The sequence below is a fragment of the Camelus bactrianus genome, chromosome 17 (assembly GCF_048773025.1).
Source record: "Camelus bactrianus isolate YW-2024 breed Bactrian camel chromosome 17, ASM4877302v1, whole genome shotgun sequence".
Classification (NCBI taxonomy): domain Eukaryota; kingdom Metazoa; phylum Chordata; class Mammalia; order Artiodactyla; family Camelidae; genus Camelus; species Camelus bactrianus.
In genome coordinates this window covers 44928388-44954470 of record NC_133555.1, presented here as the reverse complement: position 1 = coordinate 44954470, position 26083 = coordinate 44928388, and the positions used below count along the sequence as shown (strand labels likewise).

The window sequence follows — 26083 nt, the reverse complement described above, 5'->3', positions numbered from 1 at the left end:
GGCAACCAGGTCATGTTGACAGAGGTGACCTCAGGCAAGGGCTTGTAAACCACAGCCTTCTAGAGGGTGAGATGGTTGGGCCACCAGCAAGGGCACTGCCTGATGAGTCTCACAAGAAAAGAATCAATTACTCATGAGCAAAATGCTGAGGTCTGCCACTACAGTGGAAACTCGTGATTCCTTCGTCCGGTTCCCAGCTCTGAGGCAGGTCTACAGCCAACTGATGGGAGGGAGGGCCCTGTAACAGCACCCTAAGGACACACAACAAATAATCCTTCCCCAACGGGATGCAGGGCACCTGTGTCCTAAGGCACCCCCAGACCGTGTGAGGACTGTTGGATGCAGTCTGTCTGAGTTGGATGCCAGGGCTCCTGAGATGCCATGATCCCCACCCTACCCTCATTGCTCTCTGGCCACAGGAAAGGGAGCCTTGGCCCAAGTCCTTCTCAAGTGGGCCCAACAAATCAGAGGACCTACCCCACACTGATGTCCCTGGTCCTGAGCGCAAATTGGGATGGCTTTACTTAACAGCCCCTAGACTCTTCATCATGAGTCACTGTGGAGGGAAGGACCAAGCAGACGTCCTGGAGTTGCCCACTCCCTACCTCCACCCGAGATAAATCTGAACAAGACCACAGTTCCTCCCGGAACTGCAGATCCTGGTGCCTCCCCGGCAGAGACTCACTGGACATCCTCATCACATCCCAATGCAGGTCACCCATGAGCCCCTGTAAAAAACAGAGCCTGGTGGATGCTGGCTGATTACTTGTTTAACCAAGCAGGAAACCCAGAGGCAGCTACCGTGTGGGTGTGGTATCATTCCTGGAATCATCAACACAGCCTCTGGCATTTGGTTTGTAGCTAATGTTCTAAGCTTTTCAAAATTATCAATAAAAAGGGTCAAAAGCAGTTTGCCTGTCAGCAAGACACTGTCTTTCTCTTGCCCCAGGACACTGTTAACTGCCCAGCTCTCCCATAATCAGTCTTGACTGTCAGGATACTCCCTGAGCTGTCTCGCTGGTCTGATATGCAGACACCACCATGGTACCTGGGGAGCAGTGACAAGCCTCTGAAACTGTAATTTAGAAAAGCAGCAGAGGGGAGATTATGGACAGCTACAGAAGCAGCATCACCTAAGAGACAGCTTCTAACTGGTGAGTGTCATGGCCAAGATCAACGGGGAAAACCCACTCCATGATCCCTCTCAGTGTTTAAGGACCTGAGAGGATCCAGCCTCAAAGAGCTGGCACCACTGACTTGTGGCACCACTAACAGAAGGAAGGTAATGGAGAGCCGAGGAGGGGAGGAGGAAAGAAAGAAACCCGCCTTCAGAGATTTTTTCCCCAAAATACAACTCAACAGTCTGAAAATTGATGAATCAAGAGAAAGAACAGAATTCTGCCCCTTCTAAATGAACTGACACCGGAACCGAATATGGAAGAGACATTGTTTTATTTCACATGTGCACGGGTGTGGTCGCATCAGTTCTTACGTGCAGGAGGTCACAGAACTCACAAAATAAAAAGCAATTCCAAGCAAGCCAAAGCCCACACCTTCCAGAGCTCCCACCCCCCAGCCCAACCCAATGTACATAATGCATATAATATCGGAGAGAAAAGACCACAGTGCAAATGAAATATACTCAGACCAAAAACATGTCAGGGACCAAATACCATCCAATATAACATGTTTCAAGTTATTGATACCATTTAGATTATTTCAGTGGTAAATAAGCATTTTTTAAAAATTAAGCACAACATCAATACTTATATCACCAGGTAATGGGAACATTTCCCAAGTTTCCTAGTCCTCAGGACTAAAAACAATTATATTTGCATGACTTGTGCACATTCCTCAACCTAAGAGCCTTTCAAACATCAAATGTCGTGAAAGCACCATTCCAGCAGACAGGCTGGGGAACAAAGGGTGATGATCAATATGAATCTGGGGTAATCTGTGAATGATCTGCTATAGCTTATATATTTATGTATTTTATTTACTCATGCCTCTCTTGTTCCAAAAAGATATTTGTTCAGCATTCCAGAGAACTGTGGATAAAGAGTGTAAATTACAATGGAAGAGGAAGGAAAATGGAAGAACGGAAGAGGAATGAGCACAGGTGAGGACCAGTTCCTAACCCCCCAGGACTCCCAGACATTTACAGCTTTAATTCTGCCCCCTCCTCTCAGAGAAAAGGTACGTGCATAATTTAAGAAAACCAAAATAAAATTTAAAAATATAAAATAATTCCTAAATGTTAAAAACAGACCTAACTTCCCACACAGGAAAGAATCATTTCAAGGGAATTTGAAATAGTATTTTGAGTGTGTTGAGCCTAAGGATAAAAATACATTTTGAACTGTATTCAGGTAAAACAAACAAATAAACCTGCATCTAGCAGATTTCATCCTATTAATAATATTTTATTACTATTTTGAATCTATGAAATACATAGGAGGATAAAGAGGTAATTATATCCGGTTGTTATGAACCAAAATTTTCAGTGTAAAATAGAAACAAAGATAAAAATCAAAGTTAAGTAAAAACCCTATAATCAGGAAATCTCTGCACCTTCCACTCAATTTTGCTGTGAACCTAAAACTACTCTAAAAAAGAGTCTATTTAAAAAGAAAGAAAAAAAAAAAAACAACCATAATCTCCCATTTGAATTGGGAATATTAATATAACTAAAAATTTTTTCTCTTTGTAAAAAAATATATATGTCCTAGCAATAGCCATAGAAACAGTTTAGAAATGACACTAGCACTTATCTCCTCTAGCACTTAAATTATGATCGCTAAATATTTCTCACTAAAAGAAACCAGGACTCCTTAAGAAATTACTTAATCCAAGTCAGGGGCAGAATATGTACAAAATAAGCCTAAAACTATCAAAACTATTAGGGCTACAACAAAATGACACAGAAGCCAATCTGAAGGAGCTCCAACTGGCCAAAGATGGGGATACTTTGAGCAGTAAAAGATGTACCATTTCAATGGGTTTAAACACGCCAAATATATAAAAATAGCCAAATTCATAATACTCCCTCCCACCCAAAACCAAAGCTTATTGGTTATCCTTGGAGTTTGCTGGGAGTATCAGCTCATCATTCTGAAAACTGATGAATCAAGGGAAAGAACAGAATTCTTTGTAAAAGAACCACAGCTTGCAAATGCAGAAGAAATGATGAAATTGAGAATCACTGTTTTGGGGACTGATGGCAGGATTACATTTCTAAATGCTACAAAAATTCCTTCAGAACTTAGAACTGAGGTAAAATGTTTCCATTGTCTCTTCATTATATAAAAGTCAACTAATTATTCCCAGAAAGCTTGTTTAGTACTCTGGCCTACAAAATTCTGTATTCAATGTATCAAACTAGAAAGAAAAAAAATCACCACTTTACAATCCCTAGTGGGATAATGACTTTAGGCAACAATCATCAATGACTGCTGAAGCATTAGATGAAAAGATGACGTGAAACTTTCTAGCAGAGGGGCCAAGCTGACAACACCTGGACCCATGGGTCAATCTTAGCATCACTGAAAGCAATGAAGTCTTCCTACCATAAAAGGGGAAAAGTTGAACATGAATCTATCCAGCTTCTAGTTCTAACTTTAACAGACGTCTGCCTCTACCAGTTTGCAGAAAATACGAGGACAGTACATGTTAAACACCACCACAAATCCAAAGAACCAAGATATAATATCCAGTTAAGTTGAACAAGCAAATGACATAAAATAAGAGGGGAGGGTATTTTACAGACTTAGAGAGATTTAAGAAATACATCAAATACAATATTTATTATATTGTTATTAGATCCTGATTCAAGTAAAAGAACTATTAAGTGACATAATTCCTCAAGAAATTGAAAAACTAAACCTAAAGCTAGCTAGGAAATAATGAAAATTAGAGCAGAGGTAAATAAAATAGAGAATAAGGGAGAAAAAAGAAAAAAATCAGTGAAAGTAAGAGTTGGTTTTTTGAAAAGATCAACAAAATTGACAAAATTTTAGCTACATTAACTAAGAAAAAAGAGAGGACTCAAATGGCTAAAATCAGAAATAAAAGAGGCGCTATTACAACTGATGTCACAGAAAAAAAAAAAGGATTATAAGAGACTACTGTGAACAATTGTGTGCCAACAAACTGGTAATCTAGAATAAACAGATAAATTCCTAGAAACATACAACCTACCAAGACTGAATCATGAAGAAACAGAAAATCTGAACAGACCAATAACTAGGAAGAAGATTGAATCAGTAATTGAAAATTTCAAAGAAAAACCAAGGACCAGATTACACACCATGACCAAGTGAGATTCTGAATGACAGAATGATTCAACATGTGAAAATCAAGCAACAGAATATACCATATTAACAAAGTGAAGGACAAAAACCACATGATCATTTCAAGTGAGGCAGAAATAGAAAGGATTCAACACCTTTTCATGATTAAACACTCAACAAATTAGGAAGAGAAGGAAAGCACCTCCACGTAATAAAGGCCACATATGAAAGCTCACAGTTAACATCATACTCGAAGGTGACAGACTAAAAGCTTTTCTTCTAAGATCAGGAACAAGGCAAGGATGCCTGCTCTTGCCACTTTTATTCAAGATACTATTGGAAGTCCTCGCCAGAGCAACAAAGCAAGAAAAAGAAATAAAAGGCATTCAACTGGAAAGGAAGAAGTAAAATTATCTCTCTTCACAGATGACATGATCTTATTTATATGCAGAACACCTAAAGATTTCATATACAAAAAAAAAATGTTAGAACTGATAAATTCAGCAAACTTGCAGGATACAAAATCAACATACAAAAATCAGTTGCATCTCTATGCACTGACAATGAACAGTCCAAAAAAGAAATTTAGAAAACAATTCCAATTATAATAGCATCAAAAAGAATAAAATACTTGGGACTAAGCTTTAACCAAGGAGGTGGAAGACTCATATACTGAGAACTACAAGACACTGCTGAAAGAGATTTAAAAAGACTCAAATAAATGGAAAGACATCCCGTGTTCGTGGATTGAAGACTTAGTATTGTTAAGACGTCCGTACTCCCCAATGTTGTCTACAGAGTCACTGTAATCTCTATCAAAACCCCAATAGCATTTTTTTTCAGAAATAGACCAATTCATCCTAAAATTAATATGGAATTTCAAGGAGCCCAAATAGCCAAAACAATTTTGGAAAAGAAGAACAAAGCAGGAAGACTCACACTTCCTGATTTCAAAAGATATAACAAAACTACAGTAATCAAAGCGATATATATTGATACTGATATAAAGACAGACAAATAGACCAGTGGGAAAGAACAGACAGGCCTGAAATAAACTGTCACATGTACATTTAAATGGTCTTCAGCAAGGATGCCAAGACCACTCAATAGGGAAAGGACAGTGTCTTCAACAAATGGTGCAGGGAAATTGGACGTCCACATGCAGAAGGACGAATGTGGACCCTTCACATCATATACAAAACTTAACTCAGAATGGATCAAAGGCCTATCCATAAAACCCTAAATTTAAAAACTGCTAGAAGAAAACATAGGGGGAAAGCTTTATGATATTGGGCTTGGCAGTGACTTCTTGGATATGACACCAAAAGCACAAGCAACAAAAGCAAAAAAATGGAGAAATGGGACATCAAACTTAAAAACTTTTGTGTATCAAGGGATACAAGGGTGAAAAGTCAACCTATGGAATGGGAGATAATATCTGCAAATCAAATATCTGGTCAGGGGTTACTATTCAGAATATATAAAGACCCTGTACAACTCAACAATAAAATCAAATAACCTGATTTTAAAAAGGGCAAAAGACTTGAATACACATTTTTCCAAAGATAATATCCAAATGGCCAACAAGTATATAAAAAGATGCCCACCATCACTGATTATCAGAGAAATGCAAATCAACAACACAATAAGTTATTACCTCACATCATGATCAAAAACAAACAAATAAAAAAACCAGAAGGTAAGTTTCAGTGAGGATGTAGAGAAACTGGAACACTTGGGTACTGCTGGTAGGACTGTTAAGTGGTTCAACTACTATGGAAAACAGTGTAGGGGTTCCTCAAAAAAAAAAAAAAAAAAAAAGAAAGAAAGAAAAATAGAACTACTGTATCATCCAGCAATCCCACTTCTGGGTATATACTCAAAAGAACAGAAGGGGTCTCAGGGAGGTATTTGCACACCCGTGTACACAGCAGCACTATTCACAATGGGCAAGAGGTAGAAACAACCCAAATGTCCTCTGATGGATGAAAGAATAACAAAATGTGGTCTATACATACAATGGAATATTACTTGGCCTTAAAAAGGAAGGAAGTCTTGTCACATGGATGAACACTGAGGATGTTATGCCGAGTGAACTAATCCAGTCACAAAAGACGATAATGCATAATTCCACTTGCATGAGGTACCCAGAGCAGTCAAATTCATAGAAACAGAATGCAAAGTGCTGGTTACCAGGGGCTGGGGCAGGGGAGGAAGGGGAGGAGTTGTTTAACAGATACAGTTTCAGATTGGCAAGATGAAAAAAGCTCTGGAGATCTGTTTTACAACAATGTGAATATACTTGACACTACTGAGCTGTACACTTAAAAACCACTAAGATGATAAATTTTAGGCTATGTGTTGTTTTGTTTTTTTTTTTACCACACATACATACACAGACAGTTGAGATAATCAGGAAGAATTGAAAACTCTACACAGTTAACTGCAGTTGAATCTTGCACTTACCTATAACAGATGTAGCTACTCAACCCCCAGAGAGTGGGAAAAACACTTTTATTGAAAGACAGAAGACCTGGCTTCTAGCCCCAAGTCTCCTAACTAGGTATTAGATGATATTAAAGAATTATTCTGAATTTCCTTGGCTGTAACAGCATTATGGAGATGCTTTTTAAATAAGAATTTATACTGAAGTACTTTGGGGTAACATTACATTTTCTAAGATTTTTGTTAATATACTCCAGACAAGAAAGAAAAAAGAAAGGGCAAGCATAGATGAGAAATAACAGTAGAACAGTCAGTTGTTGAAGCTGGATGATGAATATATGGGGATTCAGGTGCTAGTCTTTCTACTTTGGGAATATTTTCAAATTTTCACAATAAAAAGCTTTAAAAGAGAAAGCAAAATAAGGGGGGAAAAAGGATGGATGAGTGAATGCATGTTTGGAATGGATGGCAGTAGGATTAATGCATTGAGATTTTATAACAATAGTATCATAATACACATGACTGTTAATTTTTAAAAAGACTTACGTTTCATTTTGACTTTCATTTAACAGATTTTGAAAAAGAAATTAGAATGAAATTGAAAGAATTTTCAGGCTTCAAGTAAATGGTTCTCACCACCTCCTCCCAACCCCTTGCAATAAATAAACTTGTCCAAGGTAAGTGACTGAAGAACAGAGAACAGAGGCACCAAGTGTGCTGTGGAGAGCCGCCTGCCCACCAGGACCATATTTGGACACAAATGGAGAAATTTCTGCTGGGAAAACATCCACCACATCATGGAACACAAACCAAGTACACAAAGGTGCTGCTGACTGTTCCTTGGGCACACAGACAGACCTGTTTCATTTCTATTTATAGAGAGGAATCAGTCAAGCCAGGACTTCAGAGCAAGGACAACTGGTACACAAGACAGATGCCAGATGAAAGCAGGACTGATGGAAGGAACTCTATCAAGTTCAGGGCACTGATGAGAAAGATCTCAAATCAAGACAACAGTGTAATAACCTGGTGAGCAGGCGAGTCACCCAGGACCCGCTGCACCGAGGGGTGGAAAACAAACAGCACAACTTTCAGTCTGCTGGGATCCAAATGAGAGAGCTGGAAAGTCGGTGATCGGAAAGGGGGTCAGGGCATGAGAAAGGGAGTGGGTTTGGAAGAGTGACGACCTTCCTGAGGCCGGGAGAGGCGGGGAGCTTGAGTGGTGCCACGGAGAAGGGTGCCAGGGAGCCTGAGCAGAGCAGGCAGGGGCGCTGCCCTGGGCAAAGAAAGCCCTTCCCCGCCTGTAGTCCCACCACCTGCAGAATGTGTTCAGGAAAGGCTCCCCAGGGGCACTTCCTCAGTTCTGAAGCTGCTTCTCCCCCAACTCATTCTCAGCTGTAAGGATGATTAAACACGGGGGTGGGGGGGGGTGGGGGGGTGTAAATAATGAGGAAATCACTGAAATCTCGACTCAAAGACACACTGGAAACTTGACTGGAAGGTCAATACTTTGGCTGCTGGGACATGAGAAAGGTGGCCTCCAGGACCCCCAGGGTTCCAGTAAACACCAAGAGGACCAGGAGGAAAAGGAAGAGACTCACTCTGGCCAGATAGAGCATGCACAAGGAGACGGGAGCACAGGCAGAGGAAAGCCATCCATGGCCCTGCAGTCACTGCTTTTGACAGATCACCGGCCCCCTGGCAGGCGGCGTGGTACCCACTCACGTTCCCCGGGACTGGCTGCTCTACAGAATCTCTGAGCACTGAGACCAACACAGTTCCTCAGTGTGCCTCATGTGATGCTTAAAAATGAACATAAAGTGCCCCCAGCAGCTCTGCGCCATGACTTAACACCCTCCTCACGAAACACTCTTGAGGTAGGTAATCATCCCCACTTCAGGGTAAGGGAAGCCAAGACCCAGGAAGGTCAAGTTTGCCCGATGCTGCCTGACAAGCGAGCCGGAGGGTGAGCCCCCCACCCCACCCCCCGTCAGAGTTCCCTGCCAGAAAAAGATTTTCAGGGAGGCCATTTCTAACAGGCCTTATTGCTATCCCAGGGTCAAAGGGTCCCCTGCCTCCAGCCAACAGGGGTGGGATCACACCAGACACGGTAACCCCTGCCTCTTTTTCTATGGGTTCAGTGCAGAGATGGCCGTATGGTTCGGTGGTCAGAGCCCTAGGACAGGGAAGGATGGGGCCAGGCCCAGAGGGTGGGGGTGAGGGCAGGGGTGGAAGCCACCCAGCAGGAAGGACAGCCCAGCACCCCACAGCCAGGAGGGAAGGCCTGGGGCCCTGCCAGAGCTCAGAGCCCTGCCACTCCCCAGGCAAGCTACCACCTCCCCCACTGGTAGAGAGGGAACCTCTGCTTCCAGGAAAAAAAAAATCAGACCCACCCTGGGGTAGAGGGTGGGTGCTATGGTTTCTGGACAGTTCCCCCAGTGTAAGTTATCCTACATTGAAACCAGCCCACCCTTTTGCAGGCCCAGCCTGCGTCATTATGGTGAATGGAAATTCAGCCTCAGGCAGACCATTCCAAAGGACATCAGGCTTCCGGCCCTTGTTTGTTCTCTTTACACTGTTACTTGCGTCTGAATCTAGAACAGATACAGCTACCTAACTATCAGGCAGTGGAGAGAACACTTACACTGGGAGGTAGAAGACCTGGCTTCTACCGGAATCTCCTACATCCCTGGTCGTGCTGCCAAGGCCCTACCTCTCTTGGCCTCAGTTTTCTCATCTCAGTGGTGGGGAGCAGCCTGTCCCTAATCCCCCCAGCCAGGTGTCGTACACCCTCTGAATCCCTAGGCAGCAGCACTAGGACTGTCACCTACCAGAGCTGGCATCCGTCCCCTCACCCCCAACCCCAGCCTCACTCAAGGCCCAGAACATATTCCAGCCAGTCTCGCTGATGCTCTCAATACAGGTGACTCTGACAGAACCAAGGGAGAAAAGAAAACCTTCTCCAGCAGCCATCTCCCCTGTTCTCCCAGATGCCCTAGCAACACTGCCCCTTCCCCAGAAAGCTCTGGATCAATGATTCTGGAAACTGCTTAAGCCCTAAAGAGGGTTTTAAAACACCAAAAGTCCCTTTCCTACTCCACTTTCCCGAGGCATCCCTCTCCAGCAACCCCCCTGGTTTGGGTTCATCCCCTCCGTGAGCTCTGCAGAGGAGGTCGGCTTACTCCACGTCATCTGCAAAACAGATACCTGTTCTGACACAAGGGGCTTGAGTGGCCTGACAAATGCCTGTAAGACAGAGATGACCATCTGCAGAGTTAACCTGCCTGGACTTGCCAGGCTTGTGACAAGCGTGTGTTGGCAGGAGAGGCTGGAGGAGGGGGAGCAGGGAGCCTGCCCTGCAGGGGGATGGAGATGGAGGGCCAGGGTAAAGAGGAGGCACACGGGGCAGGGGTGGGTTCAGGGAGCCCGCCGCAGGATGAGCTCTGTAATCTCCGCCCTGCTGCCCAGCCGCATGGGTATCCCGTAGTAGGCGGTGCCAGGGCTTACATATACGAACGTAGTCTGGGCCACTTGGTAGAGACCAGCAAAGAAGGGGTTCAGGAGGTAGGCTGCCACATTCAAGGGGAAGATCTGCCCAGCGTGCGTGTGCCCAGAGAGGATCAAATTAATGTCCGGCCGAGACTGGAGGGCTCTCTTGGCAGCCAGGGGCTGGTGAGCCAGCAAGATGGTGGTGTGGTCGGGGCTGCAGCCCCCTAGGGCCTTCTCGAGATCCATGCCGTGGCCAGAATAGTGCAGGATGTCTGCTTCGATGTCGTCCACCCCTGCCAAGCAGATCCAATCATCACCCTCAACCCCGCCAGGCTCAGCCCGGGTGGCAGAAATCTTCACATTCTCATTGTGCAGAGGCCTGACGTTCAGTGACTCTAGCAGTGCAAACCAGTTGCTGACATCCGACGTGTAGTACTCGTGATTCCCTGTGACGAAGTAGGTGCCGAGGTGTGAACGCAGCTGGCCCAGGGGAGCCACAGCTGTGCGGAGGATGGAGGCTTCGGAATCGCAGAGGTCACCCACAATCACCGTGACATCCGGCCCCAGCCTGTTCACCATCCTCACGAACATTTCCATCTTGGTCCTGCCCACCGTGGGGCCCAAGTGGATGTCTGAGAGCAGCACGATCTTGAGGTTGTCCATAGAGGCGGGTAACTGATGGGTCGGCACCTCCACGGTTTTCACAGCCGGGGGCTGGGCAGCGTTCAGCAGCCCGATCACACTGAGCACGGCGGTCACCACCACTGCCAGCGCCGGCCTGAGCGCCAGCTTCCTGGTCTTGTCAAGGCTGCCCACGGCCCTGCCGGAGTGCCAGGCCAAGAGCTGGTAGGCCTGCTCCATGCCGCTGAGGGTACAGAGGAAGAAGACCATGATGATGTACGCACCGAGGCAGGAGTAAGCAGCCAGGGAAAAGAGATAGGGCTCCTCTGCCACCAAAAAGAGCATGGTGAAGAAGCTGGAATGGGCCAGGGCCAGGAAGGCCACCACGGCCATCTTCCAAAGCTGGAAACAGGCCGACTCCGCAGCTGGGGAGTGGCTGAGGTTGCCGACCGTGCTCCGCCAGATGTAGAGGGAGCCGAGGAGCATGAGAGAGTTGGCAAAGAGGGCAAGCTGCAGGCGGAACAGCCACCGCCAGGCCCTGAGCTCAAGGCTCTGGGCCAGGTAGGAACGGGAGATGATCATGGACACGAAGACAGTGCCAGCAGCCAGGGCGGCCTTGGTGCCCAGGGACAGCTGCCTGAAGATGGCCATGCCTCCACTCCTAAGAGGCTCCCCTGCCAGTTCTGTGTGGGTGGGCTTGGGAAAGTGAGTTCCTTACAAAGGTCAGTGGCCAAGGAGAAGTTTCCAGGTCAGCTCCGCCTGCAACCAGGAACCGGCGTCAGCTTTGTGGGATAATAGAACCTCCTTGTCCCCATTCAAAACCTGCAGGCCGCTTACATCTACCCGACCCACCTGGAAGCCAAGCCACTCAAATACCAGCCAGTCACTACACTTTATTACTGAAATACAAATACACTGGATTGTAACGTGATGGGCTGTCTTCATTTTCTTACAGTTTTCTGAATGTTTAAAAAGTTTTTCCACAAGGTACATGAACTTCTTTTATAGTAAGAAAAGTATGATTCTAAATCAGCGGTTCTCAAAGTGTGGCCCAGGGAGACCCTTTGAGAGGGGTGGTTCATTTACTCAAAACTATTTTCATAATAATACTAAGCCAAAAAGCCTTCCCATTCTCTTCTCTCATGAGTGTACAGTGGAGTTTTCCAGAGGCTCCATGAATGCAGAAGTAGCTATGAGAATCCAACTGCCATCTGTTAAGACAGACTTGAAAGAGAGTTGCAAAAATGTAAAATAATGTCACTCTTGGTCCTCAAATTTGGGGAGAAATAGTTATTTTTCAAAAAAATAAGTTGATTGACATCTAATGAATTTATTATTTCTTAAGTTAATAAATATTTTTAAATGTTCTGTTTTAACTTCTGGGGTGGCTAAAGTTTGAGAACCGCTGTTCTAAATAAATGTAAACAAGGAAATCATGGAAAGCTAGTCTGCTGGTATCTTTTTCAGCTCTAGGACCAGGCACAAGACCTAGGTGCCTGACCTAAGAATCTCTGGGGTGAAGCCAGCCTCCCAGTGTGGGCTTTTGGGCCTGGCAGTCATAGGACAGCCCCTGCTGAGTGAGGCTGAACAAGGATGATCATCAATCGTGACACGGGGGGCTGCCCTGTCTCCCAGCCCCTCCTCCATAAATTCTTAACCCTCCCCTCTCACAACATTCCTAGATGCTGGTTAAGATCTGCCTTTCCCCCCTCTCCCCATCTTTCTCTGCCACTGGCAACCCATGAACTTTTCTCTCGTGTTTCTCATAGCTGGCTAATTCCCACTCCAGGGCTCCAGGCAAAAAACCAGGGCAAGGGAACCAAAGACCAAAACAAACATTCCTTTGAAGTGACCTTTTCCCAAGAAGAACCCCAAGTTAAAATACTTTCGAACGTTGTTTTCCAAATACCTAAGAATCTCAACATGGGTTTTAGACAGGTATATGACTTTTTTCTGCTCCAGGCACTTTACTGAAAACCTTTTATCAAAGGGTATAATCTGCAAGTCAACGGGCCCAAGTTCATAGGTTTCTACTTAAAACAAGCACCCGACTCAGCCCATTCAAATTCTGAAGGAGCCAAAGTTGGTTCGCTGAATGTGCGGAGAGACAGGTGCCAGTTTCAACCTGGCGCTCCCCCACCCCCAGACCCCCGCACCTTTCCGCGGCCGTGATGCCGGCCTCCCCAGGAGCGAGTCCGAGGTCCCTCGGGCCCTTGCCTTAGCTCTGCCAGGTGGGCTGAGGCTGCGCTTCTCCCGCAGTCGTGCACGCACCCCCCTCACCGAGCCCCGCCACCCACCCAAGCCCCCACCTCCACCCCGCCCGGCCGGACCTCCCTCCAGCTACGCAGCGGCGCCGGCGGCCACCTGCGGCCTGCCTCTCGCCCACCGCCAAACCCTGAAGGTTTGGAAAATCCAAGCCATAAAAGTAGGCGGCGGGAAGTGGCGAGAAGGGCAGGAGATGTTTGAAAAGAGAACACCTCGAAGGAAGTTAGCCCAATGTTCTCTTTGCGGGGGCCTCTCCTGACCCTATTTTTCTCCTTCCGGAGCGCTCAGCAGAGCACAAACTGGACAAGGGAGGGCGCCCCAAACCAGAGCCCTAGGCGCCCTCCAATATCATGCGCGCTATGTGGAATCCCCCTTCCGGAAAACCGCAAAGCAGGAAAGCACCTGAGCTCAGCCCCTCGTCACGCGGATAGGGAAGCGGGTCCAAGCGAAAGCGGCGGCCGGGCGGAACACACGAGCGACAGAGCTACCGGGAAGGACGCGCGCCGCGCCCGGCCCGCCCCCGACTGGAGGGCCGGCCCACTGCCTGCGCTCCCTCGGCTGCCTGAGGAGCCGGGCGCGCCCGGGGTGGGGGGGTGTCCCAGGAACCCCGCCCCGTAGGACCCCGAGTGGCCGCAGCTCCAGCCTGGTCTCTCGCCAGCCTGTCCGCTAGCCATCATTCCTGCTCGAGGGTCCAGTGGACTTACGTGCAAGCCGTGCGCAGAGCCCAGCAGCAGCGGCACCAGCAGCAGCGGCACCAGCATCAGGGAGAAGATACGAACGACTCCCGGCGTGTCCATCCTCCAGCCTCCCGGCTCCTCAGTCAGCGCCGGGGCAGCCGCCGGGCGTCGCTTTACTGGGGACCGGCGGCCTGGCACCGCCCCTCACGGGCCCGCCACCAGCCCCCCGCCCGCTCCGCCCCGCCCCGCCCCGCCCCGCCCCACGGCCGCAGAGCCCGGAGCCCCGGAGGCGCGAGCCTGAGGCCTCGCGCGGCCGCGTGACTCCTGCGTAGTTATCCGGGCCCTGCCGGCCTCCGCCGGAACGCGGGACCTTTCGCAGACTTACTCAGGAGGCCTGGCTGTCAGCAGCTCGGTGATGCGCCCGGGGGTTGGACTTTATCCAGGATCTCCTTGCTCCCTGGCTTACCTGACAGGAGAGAAGGGAGATAAACTAAATGACGAGCTAGACCCCCAGCCCTGCACATGGGCCTGGGGGCTGCCCGGAAAACTAAACCAGGGGCCCGCCAGTGAGGACCAACCGTGTATCTGGTACGTGAGAGAAAAGTAAATAATAGGTGCTCGCCCCCCAAACTCTAGGAGAGAGGTCTAGAAATACGTCCTTTTACAAGCCTTCCAGGTTATTCCAGTGCGCACTAAAATTTGAGACCCACTGTTCTAGGTTACTGTTAAATTTAGAGGTATGGTTCCAGTGTGGCAAAATCTTTCGGAATGCCAGTGCTCAAAGCACCAGGGTCTGAGGAACTTTATTCATCCTTGGGTTTTGAGAGGTAAGAGTAACAATACCTCCCCCACTTTCAGTTTTGCACTTAAGCCTCTCAACAACATCGTTGCGATGGCAAGATCTGTCTAGTGGACACCAAATAGTATTTCTTTTTTTTTTTTTTTAACTTGGGAAAACGAAGGCTCTACCGTGTGTTAACTTGTGCAGGACCCCTGGTTACCCACAAGATCTGAGCCTGAAGTTAAGTCTTTTCCAACCTGGTTCCCTGAACTCTCTGAAAATTCCCCCCTTCTTCCTGTCACTGCAGAAGTCTCCAACTTTAATCAAAACTGAGTTTCAGAGGAAGGAGCCTTTGGGGAAATCGCTTTTAAGTATACATGTATATTTCTCCAGCTTTATCAAGTTATAATTGGCATTCCACAAAATTCACTGGTTTGTAAATATTTTCGACTTTTATTTTGTGAACTTTTCAAAACTTAGTTTTGAAAATTAGGAATGTATGGTTATGTTATGCTATTGACAGACTCCTTGACTACACTTTAATCAGGCTCCTCTGACTGGAGACTCTTTGAGACCAGACTAGACCTAGCCTAGGCCCTCTGTGCCTGTCCTGTCCTTGCTTGCCCGGCATTGTCCACACTTAGCAAAGAATCCAGCTGAGTCAGTTTAGAGACAATCCCCCAATTCTTGATATCTGATCAAGTTTCTCATCCCCATTCCACCCCTGCTTTGACCTCTAAGTCCTTGGCCTGCCCTTAGCAAAACCCCCTTGAGATCTCTTATAATTTTCCACCCAAAAGCTGCCTATAAGTCTCCAGCTGTCTTTGCTGTGCTTAGAATTGAGACCCATCCCCCAGCGATGTCTATAGAGTTGGCTCTTATTACAACAGCCTTGCCATTTCAGCAAGTGTCAGAATAATTTTTTCTTTAGCACTATATATATATTACAATGTGTGGATCTTTCTAAAACTTAGTTTGGTTTTTAAACATTGGGATAATGGTTACAAAAGTCAAGAATAGTGGTTACTCTGGCGGGGTAAGGGCCTGAGATTGGCAGGGCTCCTGTGGAGGGGCTTCTGGGAATGGGCAACAAAGCTTTGTTTCTTGAACTGGAGGATGGTTACAAGGGCATTTGCCATAATATAACTCATTTGGTCATTTATTTGTTTTGTGTCACTTTCTGTATCTGTTTTAAGTTAAAAAGTTATTTTTTCCTTTTAAAAAGTTAAAAAATAACCATAACTATCTTCCAAAAAACCCAAAAAACTTTTATATTATGTAACAAAACAGCCAAAATTCCATTTGCTCCTCCCTTTCTCCTTTGCCACTGGACATTTCCTCTGGAAATTGAGAAATAGGTGCTGGCTTTCCTTTCCCAGGTTCTTTATAGGCCTAGACTACCGACTTCCCCTCTCCTTTCCAAACTCTGCAATCCTAGCTCAGTACTAAAGAGGTACTAAAGGCTTTGGAGGCAGACAGACTTAAGTTGGAATTCAAACTCCACCACTTAATATCTGTGTGACTGTGAGCAAGTTACTTAACCTCTCTGAGCCTTAGTTCCTTCATTAGTAAAATAAGGATAATAATATCAAACTCATTGGGTAGTTGGGGGGCGTTACCAGAGATCATGCCTATTGGAACTTGGCACCTACAGGATGCTAATGGGACAGGTGATGAAATCAGAATTAGGACTGTCGTTTAACTTCCTGTTTTTGATCCGGGTACGACGTCTAAAGATTAAATAATAGTTTTGTACGAATTCATTGATTTTGATAATTGCACTGTGAGAATGTCCTTGTTTTTAGGGAAGAAAAGGGCGTCATCTCTGCAACTGCCTCAAACAATTCAGGGGAAAAAATGTGTGTACGTGTACACACAGAAGGATGAAACAAATGTGGTAAAACGTTGACATTTGGGGAATCAATCATGGAATTCTTTGTACTGTTTTTTCAATTTTTTTCCTGAGACTGAATCCTTGCAAGAGGAAATTAGATTAAAAAAAAAATTCTTAGCACATGGCAGATTCAACTTTTCCCACCTTCTTTCCCAGCCTATAGATCTAAGGTCTATACGCAGCAGGCATTTTTTTTTTAACTGAATTGAGGCAGAAAGGGTTTAGCACAGGGGCTGACAAACTAAAGCCAGTGGCCCAAATCTGGCCCTCCTTCCTGTTTTTGCATGGCCTGCCAGTTAAAAATTTATTTTTACATGTTTTTAAATGATTGGAAAAAAGTCAAAAGAAGAATAATATTTTGTGACACTTGAAAACGTTCTGAGATTCAAATGTCAGTATCCATAAATAAAGTTGTATTAGAACACAGCCACTCCCAGTCCTCCATGTTCTGTGTGAGACTGCTTTGGGATTATGAGGGCAGCTGAGCAGTTGAAACAGAAACCTGATGCCCACAAAACCTAAAATACGTTCTATCTGGCCCTTTCCAGTAAAAGTGTGCCCAGAGAGTTTGGATTGTAGTTTGTTTCTGAGATGTTAGCCCCTGACTTTGTATTATAGTTGGGCTGGCAGTAGTAATAATACTATTGTTGTAATAATAATACTGGATTCTTTAGCAGCAGTGAGTCACTCTGCCTCATGATCTAGTTGCATGTTATTATCCACATTTCACAGATGAGAAAACCGAGGCCCAGAAGAGTTAAATGACTCGCCAGTTGCCACAGAGCTAGGAAGTGATGGCATCTTTAAAGTTGCGTTGCCTGACTTTAGAGCCCAAGTTATTTTTACAAGGCTATGCTTCCGTGCATACCTTATTTTTCAGTTCCTGTCCAAGTGCACATATAGAGTGTGTCCTGGGATGTAAACTCCAGGTTGTGAGGGGTATGAAATGACCTTAAGAAGGCTGTCACCCCGTAGGGACTCATCTCCAGTGAGAAAGGTGTCCACATCCACACTGGAACTAAATACAGGGCCTGCTCTGATACAGACCAGTGCTACTCAAAGTGTGGTCCGAGGACCAGTGGCATGAGATCAGTACAGAAATTCAGAGGAGGCATCTAGAAACTTGAGAAAGTTTGTCTCTTGAATCGAATAATGAAAAAAGTGGATGTGAGTTTTATGTCTACTGTTACTTCCTTTTTCTAATAGTTGATTTTTCTGAAATTTTTACAACAGGATCAGTCCCTGAAAGAGAAGAAAGAACACTGATAACCACAGAAGCGAAACTGACCCTTCACCAGAGGTAGTTTGAGAAGCACGGAGGCCTCATCACAAGCCTGAGAGCAATGAATAGAAGAGATGTGTGCAGCCCAAGAACGGGTGAAAACTTCGTTTTTCTATCTTAACAGGACTCTGCACAAGGTAAGAAGCACTGAATGACCTATTTTCCCTTATGGTCCTAATAAGAGCTTTCCCTCAAGTCTCAGTCTCAGTTCTGAGCTGTATTTCAGTGTAAAAATTTAACTAACTTTACATTTTTAATGTTTTTAAAGTTCCATTAAAATGATTGTAATTGGTTTTAAGAGCATTAAATGATATATGTGAAAGGCAAGGAGGAAAACAAAGCCTGCACTAAAAAGAAATGACAGCTGAATGCCATGCATGATCCCAGGTTGGATTTTGACCCGGGGGGAAAAAACCTGCTACAATAGACATTATTGGGAGAATTGATAAAAGTTGAAAATAGACTATGGGTTAGAAAGTAACAGTGTATCAATATTAAATTTTCTCATTTTGATGAAGATACTGTGGCTACGTTCTTAGGAAATACACGGAAATATTTTGGGGTAAAGGGTTATAATGTCTGCAACTTCCTCTTGAATGATAATAATATGTATATGTTTATATATAATTATACATTACACCTAGTAAACATCTGCATTTTATGTTTATGGTAAGAGCAGATTATGGTGCAAGTTAGGGCAAAATGTTAACAACTGAAGAGTAAGGGAGAGGGCATACAGCAGTTCTGATGTCAAAGTAAAAAGTTATTTAAAAAATGAAAGATAAAGCCTCTTGCCTACAGATGCGGGTAGTTCTGCTGTGCGGTGATTCTTCTTTCTTCTCCTAAGTCTTTCGGGTTTCTGATGTGGGAAGTCCTGAGATCTGTGTCCTGGGGATAAGTTGAGCAACCAGCTAATGGGTATGGTTGTGAAACCATAAAAAGATAAAATCATGAAATTATCAGCCAGCAGTTTCTCCACAATCCCAGTAAGAATTTGCAGCTGTGTCCCGGGACTGGCTCACCTCTCATGACCGTCATGCGTGTTAAGATGCCCTTGACCCCATGTCCTCAAGCTCCCTTCAGGAGTCTGAGATTTAAAAACACAAAATGGCACTAGTGAGGCCAGCCTTAGGGGGAAAAATGACTTTGTTTTAAACAGTCTTCACTCTTCTTTCTATATCATCTTTACTGTCTGCTTCCTCAAGGTCTCCCAGCTGCTTCTTTGCAAGGTTGACTTTTCCCCCTTCATGTTTGACTTCAGTCTGTTATTTCTTCACCTGGGCCCCCAGACCTAGCCCCCTCTATCTTTATACCCACATCTGCAGTCATGGTTCACATCTCTGAATGATCGCAGTAGTTTTCTGGCTCAGTTGAAAGTTACAGCTAGAGGGAGGGTATAGCTCAGTGGTAGAGCTCATGCCTAGTGTGCATGAGGTCCTGGGTTCAATCCCCAGTACCTCCATTAAAAAATAAACTTCATTACCTACCCCCCCAAAATAAGTAAATTATTTATATAATCTGGATTCCAGCTTCTCTTCAAAGATCAGAAGGTCTGGCCACACCAAGCTGGGGGTCCCTTGGAGTCACAGTAGATTAGAGATGTGCATTGGGGTGTTCTTTATGCATGTGGGTCCCTCCAGCTGGCAACCATCTCCATCTGGTCCACTGCAGGCCCCATGAGAGACTTAAGTTTGCAGCTTCTGGGTCAGAGTTTCAGTGGTAATTGGCTCACAACCCCTCTGACTGCGGTATCAAACACATCGATATGACGTGTCAGATTCACTAGTCTTCTGTCTCCCAAGCCCTAGGCTGCCTGCTCTACCCAGCTGCCCTTGCGGCACATCTGCCATCCCAAACCAGCCATCTGGAGCCTCTGGCTCCTCCAGACACCTCTACACTCACTGGGATGAAGCCCCACGCTTCCCAAGTGGCTGCCGAAGAAGCTGGGTGGTGCAACCCAGAAGGGCACGTGAGCTCACTGCCCCATGGAGAACCGTAGTGCAATGGGAGACTGGAAGAGGGAGAGCCAGTAAGTAAGCATCCTCTCCCTTCCTCCCTCAGATCAACTGTTTCAAGGTGTGGTTTCTCTGTACAGCCTGTCTAGAGACATTCCACCTGGTCTAGTGGGTGCACCTGCCAAGAAGTTGGCTCTGTGTCTTCAAGGCTGTACTGAAGCAGTGGCCAGGCGTGGTAACAGGTTACTGTGTGCTGCTCCTCATTCTTTCTTGCCTCTCTCTCCTACTGTCATCCTCCTATTGGGTTGGATCTCCCAATAAAGCATTGGCATTTAATTCTTGCCTCAGGCTCAATTTTCTAGCCCAGGATGAGAGAATTATTTGTTCAACATGATGACATTACTCTGCAGCCTGCACACTCTCTGTACGTATTTCCTGAGCTTTCTCCAACCTTGTTTTTTGGGGATGTCCTCTTAGATTTTGTTTTTAGGACCATAGATCACAACTCATTCCCAATTCAAACTCTAGATGTCTTAATGAAGTCTTAACTTTCTTAAGAGACCTTAAATTTAATTTAATTTAAGAAATCTTAAATCTCTTAGCTCCTCTTTCTTCATGAGGTAATCAGTGATGGCACTAGCTGAAGGAGATCTTTCCTTCCAGAAATTTCTATCGTGTTCTACCTGCATCTAACTTATAACCTTTCTCTTTCTCTGTTTTATGGCTCTTTATGGTCTATGCTGTAACTCTGGCCCTCATTTTTCTTACGGGGTTCACATTGGGGGTCTCCTATACTATTTTTTAACTTCCAGCCCCAACATTTTTCTTGTCCTTTGCAGAAGGAAGATTCCTCTGTCAGGAATCTTCTTTCTTTTCCATTTTAGCCTCCAGCAAACTTCTTTTTTTTTTTTTTTTTCAACCAAAAAACTTTTTTAATGGCGGTACTGGGGATTGAATGCAGGACTTCACGCACCCTAAGCATGCACTCTACCACTGAGCTGTACCCACCCCACTGTCACTCCCCACCCCCCACCCCCCGCCTCCAGCAAACTTCTGTTCCATTTTTTTCTGACCTTTTAAAGGAGTTCAAGCATGGTCTTTGCCAGAAACCTTCCCAGACTCGCTGTTAGACTAGATGGCTTGTATAGGCTGAATATTTGTCCCCCCCCAATTCATATGTTGAAACCTAATCCCCAAAGTGTTGGTATTTGGAGGTGGGGGCTTTAGGGGTCTTTTGGGTGATTAGGTCATGAGGGTGGGGCCCTCATGAATGAGATTAGTGCCCTTAAAAAAAGAGACTCCAGAAAGCTCCTGTGCCCGGTCCACTAAGTGAGGGCACAGTGTGAAGACAGCCATTCATGCGCCAGAGAGCAGTTCTCACCAGACACCAGATCTGCTAGCACCTTGGGACTTACCCTCCAGGACCATGAGAAATAATTTGTTTATAAGGCATCCAGTCTATGGTATTTTTGTCATAGCAGCCTGAACCCACAAAGACAGTTACCCAGCCCTCTTTGGAGCCCACACAGTACTTTGTTCAGGTCTCTATTCCAGCTCTAATGGTGGGTAATTGAAAGTTTACTCACCTGTCTTCTACAGACTTTGAGTTCCCAGCAGAAACAGTAGATATCACTTCTCTAATACAGTGCCTGGCACACAACAGTTCACTCTAGGTCAAGGTAACAAATGGAAAAAAGGAAAAATAGATGTTTTATCTCTACTCATCTGGAAGTTCCTTGCAGTTAAGGGTGTATGTCTGATTCATCTTTGCATTCCAGCACCAAGGGCAGGACCTGGTATAGAGTAGACTCTGGACAGTGTGTTGAAAGAATGAATAAATTCATGATATGAGAGACTTCGTCATTAATGCCACCCAGGGGGACGCTGGCTCCTTTAGTGAGGAGACATGCTTAGACACGGCTCTGCTGAAGCTGAGCAGCCCCACAAGCAGGGGTCAGCCATAGTGCACGTGTCTGGTTTCATTTCATTTTACAAATTGTGTTGAATTATCATGGGAAGCAACCTGCCCACCCACAACCTTCTCCTCAAAGGCAATTCCACTTAACCTCTGCTGTCCCCCCATCTCCCCGCTCCGGGAAGAGAGGGGGACTCTTCCTCTGACTATTTATTCTTCCCCTGACTGACTCTTTATTCTTCAGCCACAGTAGCCTTCTTTCTGTCTTGTGTACTGTTCATGCCTCCTGCTCCAGAGCCATCTTCTGTGGGGGCATTGGCTTGTGATATGTGGGTGGAGCCTGGGATCCGAGCAGCCCTGCGAGACTTCCCAAGCCCCACTGTCAAAGCAGAGTGGCCTGGAAATGGCATAGAGCTGATGGACCCAGAGGGACCTGGCCGCAGTAATGAGGATGACTCCTCAGTGGTGACCAACTGAGATCAGAAGATGTCCCAGCAGAGGCAGCAGTGCACATATGACAGTCTCTCCCCATGAGTCCCACCAAGTTGACTTCAAGGACAAGAGAAGGAGCCAGATGAGAAGAAAAAAATGAGGGTACCCTTCTGAAACTTTTGGTCAATGTACTATTAGCTAATGCTGGGTAACAGATCATCCCAGGCATCTACAGAGAGCTGTGAATTCCCTGGTTCTGGATCATCGAGGATGGACTCACTCATGCTCTAGGCAGGTGGCAGGAGTGGTGGAGAAACAATTGGGTCATAAGTCTCTCATCCTCCAGCAGGCTAGCCTAGGCTTAGTCAATGAAGAGAGGGTTCCAAGTGCCACAAGGGAGGGCAAGTCTCAGTGTAAAGGGAGCATTTGCTATCATCTCATTGGTCAAAGCAAATCACACAGCCAAACCTAGGTCTAAAGGTTGGAGAAACTGACTCCATTTCTTTCTCTTCCTTCCTTTCTTTCCTTCCTTCCTTCCTTCCTTCCTTCCTTCCTTCCTTCCTTCCTTCCTTCCTCCCTTTCTTCCCTTCTTCCCTTTTTTCCTCCTTTCTTCCTTTCTTTCTTTCCTGACTCTGTTTCTTGATGGAGAAGCTACAAAGTCACATTGAAAGGGGCATAGTTATGGAGAGGGGAGGAATTGGAAGCATTCTTGCAATCGACCACAACCAAATTTTCAGGTCCTCTATCTTAGATGAGTTTATTTTTTTGTAGAAAGGCAATAATTCTTTGTGTATCTTGAAGTGGTTTTCCAGTTTGTTTTGGCATTCCAGAAGATGGTTAACAAATTGTGAGTTATTAAAATAGTTATCATATCTTCCTTTCTGGGTTTATGCTGCCTCCCTTACTCACCTTTGTTAACCACCCTGGACTTAAACTAATGCTGTGAACACAGAAGGGTTTTGATGATAAGCCTTTGAATGGTTTCTTTGAGAGAAATAGCTTGGTGGAGAGACTTGACAGCCTCACAGAGCTGTCATTCATTCTTCAAGAATTTCTCGAGCACCTACAATGTGTCAGGTACTCTCCAATGTGCTAGGAACACAGTGCTAGGTAAAAGGGACCTGGACCTTACTTAGTGAAGGAACAGTCTTAAGAGGAAAGACACATCAAACAAATAATCATAAAAATAAACAAACATTGCAACTGTGGGTTTGCTTGTTTACTTTCAGTATCATGTCTCCTTAAAAAAAATGTTTTATTGAGGTACAACTGACATACAATAAACTGCACATATTTAAAGTATACAGTTTGATAACTGTTGACCTGAAATTGTCACCCTAAGTGATATTCTGATTTGATTTAGGTAGGGAGGACAGAGAAGAAATGAAAATGTCCTGAGGAGGTGATATCTGCAGTGGAATCTACAATAACAGCCCTGGGCAAAGGTCTTTCTGGAGGAACTGAGAAGACAAGTACACGAAGGAGGAATATGTGGCCAGAGCTTAGTTTCTGGTTCAGTTGAGCCACATGTGAGATGCTTACGTGCATGCATGTATTTATTTATTTATTTATTTATTAAATTTTATTAAATTTTTGGCAGGGGGGAGGGGGAGGTAATTAGGTCTATTTATTTACCTTTGGAGGAGGTACTGAGGATTGAACCCCGGACCTTGTGCATGCTAAGCATGCTCTCTACCACTTGAGCTCTACCCTCCCCACCAGATGCTTTTGAATTGTTATGTCTGTGTTAGCGGGATTGAACGGTTTTCTGTTTATTGGACGCTTCCTTTTGTGTGTCTGTTCTTCACACATTAAGGACATCAAGCCTCAAGCAAGATGATCCCAGATTGGGCAGGAGGCTCAGGAAGGGACCAGGTAACCTCTTCTCCCAGCCTAGCTCCTTCCACAGGCTCACCCCACTACACACCACACACACGCCATTCAGGTCTCTGCTCAAACATCACCTCCTCATGCAATCTTCCCCACCCCATCCCATCCACTTGTTTCATTTTCTTTGTGTAACTATTGGGATTTTTTCCCCTAACTTTTTAAAAAATAGTGAGTAACTATAAAATCCTATCTTTAAAATATACATCCAGCATAAAAAATGATGCAGTGAATGTTCTCAAACTCACTCCCAGCCCCTCGCCCCCAGGTAACTGTCTCCCAGTTCCCTGCCCTTCCTTTCCCCTGACAGGAAACCACCATCCAAAGTTTTTGTTTACGGTTCCTTTTTCATTACAGTTTTACCTTGGTGTTTGTATGAGGTAAGACTGTATTACTTGCATTTCTAAATAATATTTTGTGAGCTTTCATATATTTTTAAACTTTAAACAGGTGAGATCTTTTTTTTTCTTTTTAAGGTTGAACTTTGTTGTTATGTGTAGCTGTAATTCTTTTTTTTTTAATATTTACAATTTTTTTTCTTTTTTTAATTAGGGGGAGGTAATTGGGTTTATTTATTTATATTTGGAGGAGGTACTAGGAATTGAACCCAGGACCTCATGAATGCTAAGCTTGTGCTCTGCTTGAGCTATACGCCCCCATAGCTATAATTCTTTCATTGTCCCCTGATGTGAAGTTCTCTATGTGCACATACTTGCACTTAAAAAAAAGAAAATCCACTGTTCTGTTTAGAGACCACTTATTTCTGCTTTCTGCTCTTAAGAACTGTGCTACTGTCTCATACCCAAAAAGCTTATTAATTACAAAAGAAAAAAAAATGACGTGGGGAAAATGGACACGACCTTCACAAAGTAATCAAAGTGAACACCACCAAGAAGCGGCACACACTGTGTTCCTCCTGTGATGCATGAGGAGGGTGCAGCACTGCTTCTGTGGTTTTCTAGTCCAAGAGCTTGATCTGAAACTAATTTTGAGGAAGCATCAGAGAAACCCCAGTGAAGGGCCTTTTATAAAATAACTGGCCTGTATTCTTTTTAAAAATAGTCTTTAGTTTTTAGAGCAGTTTTAGGTTTGCAGCAAGATTGCGCAAAAGGTACAGAGATGTTTCCATATCCCCTCTGCAACTATGCACACACAGCCTCCTTCACTATTAGATCCCACTCCGGAGGGGTACATTTATGACAACCAATGAAGCTACTTTGACACGTCAAAATCACCCAGAGCCCGTGGCTTACATTAGGGTTCACTCTCGGTGTTGTACATCATAGGGTTTTGCCAAATGTATAATGACATTGATCCACCATTATAGTATCATTCAGAATAGTTTCACTGCCCTAAAAATCCTCTGTGCTCTGCCTATTTATGCCTCCCCCCACCACCACCATTGGGCAACCACTGCTCCTTTTACTGCCTTCAAAGTTTTGTCCTTTCCAGAATGTCATATAGTTGGAATCATACAGTATGTAGCCTTTTCATATTGGCTTCTTTCACTTACAAACATGCATTTAAGTTTCCTCCATGTCTTTTTGTGGCTTGATGGCTCCTTGGTGCTGAATGGTATTCCACTGTCTGGATGTACTACTTTATTTATCCATCCGCCTATTGAAGGACATTATGTTTGCTTCCAAGTTTTGGCGGTTACGGAAAAAGCTGTTATAAACATTTGTGTGCAGGTTTTCAACTTATTTCAGTAAATACCAATGAATGTAATTGCTGGATGGTATGGTAGAGTGTGTTTAGTTTGGTAAGGAACTACCAAAGTGGTGTCTCTCACAGTGGCTGTACCATTTTGTATTGCCACCAGCAGTGAATGAGAGTTCCTGCTACTCCACATCCTTGTCAGCATTTGGCGTTGTTAGTTATTTTGAATTTTGGCCATTCTAATAGGTGTGTAGTGGGTCTTGTAGTTTTGGCTTGTGTTCTTAAAGAATGTCAATGACATAACAAGAAAAGCTGAAGAAGAGGTTCAGATGACAGAACACTAAATAGAAGTGACAACTAGCCACAATACAGGGTCTTGGACTGCATCCTGTCCAGGGGTTAAAAAGTGTAAGACATTATTAGGACAGTTGACAGAACTGGAATAGGGAATGTAGATTAGTCTTCTAGCAATGTTAAGTTTCCTGAATTTGA

The 26083-nt window shown here is 44.9% G+C and overlaps 1 protein-coding gene, 1 long non-coding RNA gene and 1 other non-coding gene across 5 annotated transcripts in view; 2 read left to right on the top strand and 1 right to left on the bottom strand.

The window, feature by feature from the left end:
• LOC105072686 (transmembrane protein with metallophosphoesterase domain) overlaps positions 1–13995 on the bottom strand; it is a 76037-nt gene extending 62042 nt beyond the window's left edge. The window contains exons 1-2 of one of the 3 annotated variants that reach the window (XM_045520138.2): positions 13512–13723; positions 1412–11603 (exon numbers count right to left, since the gene is read on the bottom strand). In XM_045520138.2, the coding sequence (XP_045376094.2) occupies positions 10152–11495 (1344 nt within the window). In that variant the 5' untranslated portion in view covers positions 11496–11603; positions 13512–13723 and the 3' untranslated portion in view covers positions 1412–10151. Of the gene's footprint in view, positions 1–1411; positions 11604–13511; positions 13724–13813 lie in introns of those variants that run through there. The other 2 variants (XM_074345335.1, XM_045520137.2) reach the window with 2 other exon arrangements.
• On the top strand, positions 13981–20034 carry LOC105072647 (uncharacterized). The gene is made up of 3 exons (XR_835634.3): positions 13981–14374; positions 17695–17880; positions 19546–20034. It is a non-coding gene; the product is annotated as an uncharacterized LOC105072647 (long non-coding RNA).
• Positions 19133–19205, top strand: TRNAT-AGU (transfer RNA threonine (anticodon AGU)). Its single transcript has one exon. It is a non-coding gene; the product is annotated as a tRNA-Thr (tRNA).
• Positions 20035–26083: the final 6049 nt, after the last annotated feature.